This window comes from Hibiscus syriacus, unplaced genomic scaffold, assembly GCF_006381635.1.
Source record: "Hibiscus syriacus cultivar Baekdansim isolate YM2019G1 unplaced genomic scaffold, ASM638163v2 tig00110328_pilon, whole genome shotgun sequence".
NCBI classification, from domain to species: Eukaryota; Viridiplantae; Streptophyta; class Magnoliopsida; order Malvales; family Malvaceae; genus Hibiscus; species Hibiscus syriacus.
The window spans coordinates 2,912,625-2,917,205 of record NW_024062685.1 but is presented as its reverse complement, the minus strand read 5'-3'; the positions used below and the strand labels follow the sequence as shown (position 1 = coordinate 2,917,205).

At 31.3% G+C, this 4,581-nt stretch overlaps 1 protein-coding gene across 1 annotated transcript; it reads left to right on the top strand.

The window, feature by feature from the left end:
* Positions 1 to 2,691: 2,691 nt before the first annotated feature.
* LOC120118476 (WRKY DNA-binding transcription factor 70-like) lies at positions 2,692 to 3,864 on the top strand. Its single transcript, XM_039138508.1, has 3 exons — positions 2,692 to 2,996; positions 3,076 to 3,177; positions 3,267 to 3,864. Exons 1-3 carry the CDS (start codon positions 2,707 to 2,709, stop codon positions 3,715 to 3,717), a joined length of 843 nt encoding a protein of 280 aa, XP_038994439.1. The 5' UTR covers positions 2,692 to 2,706; the 3' UTR covers positions 3,718 to 3,864.
* Positions 3,865 to 4,581: the final 717 nt, after the last annotated feature.

The window sequence follows — 4,581 nt, the reverse complement described above, 5'->3', positions numbered from 1 at the left end:
CTAAGGCGCTTCCTGTATCTGTGTTTCAGAAGTTATTACATTACATTGGAATGTGTCACCTTAGAGATATCAAGTGATGTAGCCATTAGGGGGAGTAAATACGCGTTGTACTCTTTTTCCCTTAACCTTGGTTTTATCCCACTGGGTTTTCAAGGTAAGGTTTTTAATGAGCCAACATCTCAAGCGTATAATTATGTACTCTTTTCTTTCACTAGGTTTTTGTCTCACTGGGTTTTTCCTTGTAAAGTTTTAACGAGACACAATTTGATAATAGGCATACAAGAGGGAGTGTTATGAATATTTTACGTGGATGCCATTATTACCCCTATTAGTTAGTGTGGCTTTTAGCATTCTTCAATTAATTGAGAAGATGAAATGCCAAAACACTTAACTCTTCACATGTATCATAATTATTAGATAGCATTCTTCACCCCTATATATATATATGAGGTTCATGTATTCATCAAATATAGCAATAACTATGTATACATCTATCTCTATTTTCTCTCCTATATCTCTCATTTATTTTTAAAAGATTTTAATTTTTTTATTAAATTAAAGTGATTATAAAATAATACATGTTCTAAATACTCTTAATCATTTGAAAATAACACTCAATCACCCTATTACAGTCACTAGTGTTCGAACTCGTGACTTTTAAAAATAACAACGATTCGTTTAACTACTAAATTAAGTTTATTAGTGCGAATATTTCTAGTTATATTTAGAACTAAATAATATATTATCATTTTGATTGTTAAGATTGCAGCTCGAATTTCAAAATTTTATGTACGGCCAAGGCCAGCCCATGTGCTTTAACGTTGTTTTTGTGTTATTACTTATTAGCTATAAATATTCAATTAAAGTTTATTACAAATTTCTATATTATATAAAAAGTTGATGTTAATATTTCTTTTATAAAAAGAAATTTAGTCTTAATACATCTGAAAAAGTAAATGTTTTAATATAAAACATTAAAGTTATAACGATAACTAGATTTACAATTTAAAAATGAGTATATAAAAACAACGTAAGATGGTGTTTACACTTTTTATTTATACATCTCACGATTGAATAATTTTTTAATGGAATAAAATAAAATAAAAACAAAAAATATGGAGAAACATTTTTTTAATAATTTAAAAATGTTAATGAAATTTTAGTTATTATTTTTTCCTTATATATAATTTTCCAATAAAACCTTTACTCTCATGGTAAGTCTAAACAAATTAAATTAAGTATAAATATTTATTTTATAAATATTTACATGAAATATATTTAAAAATTATGAAATCTAAATATAAAATTAGCCAAGATTCTTAATATTGATTTCTATTTTTTTTTAACTTTTCGTGTGTCATTGATCAAGACATGAAGTTTTACTGTAATATTACAAATTTATTTTTGAATCTGTCATGTAATTTTAGTGGTTAAAGATAGTTTTATTCTCTTTAGGACATGTTTGGTTCAGGGTATGTGAAATTACCGGGGAATGGAATCCACATTCCCCCTTTTGGTTGGCCGGTAATCTCATTCCCGATAATATTTTATTACCAATTTTTTGGGGTATATTACCAGGAATGTCATTACCCCATTCCCTTAGGTATTGTTGAATTACCGGCGTTTTGGACTAAAATGCCCTTAATTATTTTTTCAAAAATATATTTCTTCTGTCATTGAATAATAAAAATTCTACGAAGGTTAAATTACAAATTTATGCTTAAACTATTTTAGATTTACAAAAAAAAAGTCTATAATTAAAATTTTATATGAAGTTCAGGGGTTAAAATAAAATTTTACCCTTTCATTAAACCTTTTTATATTTTTAATTTTGTAAAAAAATTATATAAATTTTATGAATTTATTTTTTTTAAAGAAAATATATAAATATCTTATAGTAATATTATAGTAGAATTCAACTTGTTAAAAAATATATATAATAAGGACAATTTGGTTAAATATACATTCAAATAATCTTTTATTCCTTTAACCAAACACGGAAATCTTACATTCCTACTAAACCAACCAAATACAAAATACATCATTCTCCGTAATCATATTCTCTGATAATCTTTTATTCCCCCATTGGTAATCTTACATTCCGTGAATCAAACGTTCCCTTAGAGATCAAATACTCCTAAATTTTAACACAGTGGAACATAACCAAAATTTGACCTATCCCTTTCCAACTTCAAAAGAAATCAGATATATCCCTTTCTAGTTTTAAGCCAGGCAGACAGGCAGTTGGAAGAAATGAACCCCTAGAAACAACGGAAAAATCATGGAAGGTGGCTCAGTAGTCCATTGACTTCCACCCAAACCAATTCAGCTGTTTATGATTTAAGTTTGTGTGACCAAGGATAACCTTAATTTGTAAGACTAATTGAGTAAAGTTATCCACAATGTTTAATGCAGGCCAAATTATTTAAAAGACCAAATGATATTATTGTTTCCAAGTTCTAATCTATGATGTACAAACGTCAGCTTGCTTTTTCATCATTAATGAGAAAGACTATTACTTTTCCCACCTCACTCCCCTTTCCTTACAATTTCCTTTACTTTGCTTCTCCCCTTCCTCTTCCTCTTCTCTATCTTTTCCCGTCTTTAAAATATTATCTCTTCTTTTTTATATATATATGTGTGTGTATATGTATGTACAAGTGTAAGCAAAGCAGAACTGGTTTGTACGTTTATCGGCCGACAGTTATGGGAAGTGTGTGGAGCAATAAGAAAAGGGTGATAGAAGAACTTGTTAATGGTAAAGACTGTGCTACCCAGCTTCAGATTCTTTTGCACAATTCCTCTGAAAAAAGTGGGCGTCTCTCGGCTCAGGAGCTTGTGCATCAGATCTTCACATCTTTTGATCACTCGATCTCCTTGCTGACTGGGGCTGAATCTGTTGAGGTTGCTCAGAATCAAGCAATTTCCTACTATGATTCCCCTTGTTGTAAGAAGAGACCCGTCTCCACGGAAAAGAGGGGCTGTTATAAAAGAAGGTAATAAAAATCCGTTTCAAGTATTGGATGTTCATACATAGATTGTACGGAATGTTAAAGGGATGTGTTTTGGTTGCAGGAAAGCTGAACAGACTCGGACTGTAGTTTCTGCAACTGTTGAAGATGATCATGCGTGGAGGAAATATGGACAAAAGCATATTTTGAATTCTGAACACCCAAGGTATTCACTGTTTTATAATTTGTTCCAAAAATTATTCTTGTTTGTAATAAAAGGAAGCTAATCGAGTGTTACAAATTATCATGAAACAGGGGCTACTTCAGGTGCACTCGTAAATACGATCAAGGTTGTAAGGCCACTAAACAAGTCCAAAGAATGGACGATGGTTCCCAAATGTATCAGATCACCTACATCGGAAACCATACATGCAGACCAGACTCATTCAAGGCTCCCCAAATCATCAGTGATTCCGAATCCTGGCAGTCTCACAAGATGGTCACTTTTGTCAACTCCGACATCCCATCCAGCACTACAACGACGAAGCAGGAAGTCAAGGAAGAGACGACGACGACGACGAGTGGTCTCACGGACTTGGGTTCTGTTATCATGTGGAAGGATATAATCGGTGCCGATTATGGGGATGTGGTGTCTAATGTGTATTCAAGCTATGAAATCACTTCCCAGAACTTGGAATTGGACCTTGTAATGAAGCCTGTTGAGTTTGAAGACAATTTTGAGTTGGATGAAAGTGAGCCGCTCTAGTCTAGGTGTAGCTGCTTGTAAAGCTTAGTATTAACTTTAGCTGTAACAGTTGTAATCAGCAATATGGAACAATAAGAACCATTGAGGTTTTCTCTGGGTGTGGAAATGTATTTTCCTTTGGAATAATAGTAACCATCATAATCAGTATGGAAGCAGAAATTTACCTGTGTTAACTTAAGAATTATATTAACAAATTTAAAGAGTACGGAATTATAAAAGTTTAGGGTTGCGAACTAAGATAATTAATACAAAATATAAAGAAAAAGTCTAAAATATAAAAAAAATTAAAAATCCTGGGAGGTGTGACTACACTTAAAATCCCCGTTTCATCCATGATGTTAATCATCAATCAATTTAATTTTTTCCAAGCAATTGTATGGTATGTTTCCGGGAAAAATAGTAGAAGATTGACTGGACTCATCTTTGTGTGCATTATATGTACACACTATTACAGCATGGGTCCCTCTCCCCTGACATTATGAACTTTCAAACTTTTTGTGGAAAATAACAAGTAGTTTATAACTGGCATAATGACAGGAAAAATATTTAATTAAACAAATATTTTAATCTTTATTTTTTTAATATTTTGATCTAACATTTCATTTTAAGATAAAATAATTGATGATTTGATGAAAATCATCAATTAATTAATAATTAATGTTGTTCGTCGATGTGACACGATCTATATATTTATAATGGGCAAAAATGCTTGAAGTATTTTTATTTCTCCAAGTAGTGTACCTGTCAAATTATTTTCCTAAATAGGTCATTTGCTACAGTACACAGTGAAGACGCTAATCCATGCAACCTATTAAAGACGCCAAGATTTCTACGCGTCTTCAAGTATCTTGAAGTTGAAGACCC

What these genes read in the sequence shown, in the direction of transcription:
- LOC120118476 (XM_039138508.1), top strand. Translation starts at nt 2,707, where the DNA reads ATGGGAAGTGTGTGGAGCAATAAGAAAAGGGTGATAGAAGAACTTGTT. An exon ending in AGGGGCTGTTATAAAAGAAG is followed by an intron (nt 2,997 to 3,075) that starts GTAATAAAAATC and finishes TTTTGGTTGCAG; the next exon opens with GAAAGCTGAACAGACTCGGA. An exon ending in TTGAATTCTGAACACCCAAG is followed by an intron (nt 3,178 to 3,266) that starts GTATTCACTGTT and finishes ATCATGAAACAG; the next exon opens with GGGCTACTTCAGGTGCACTC.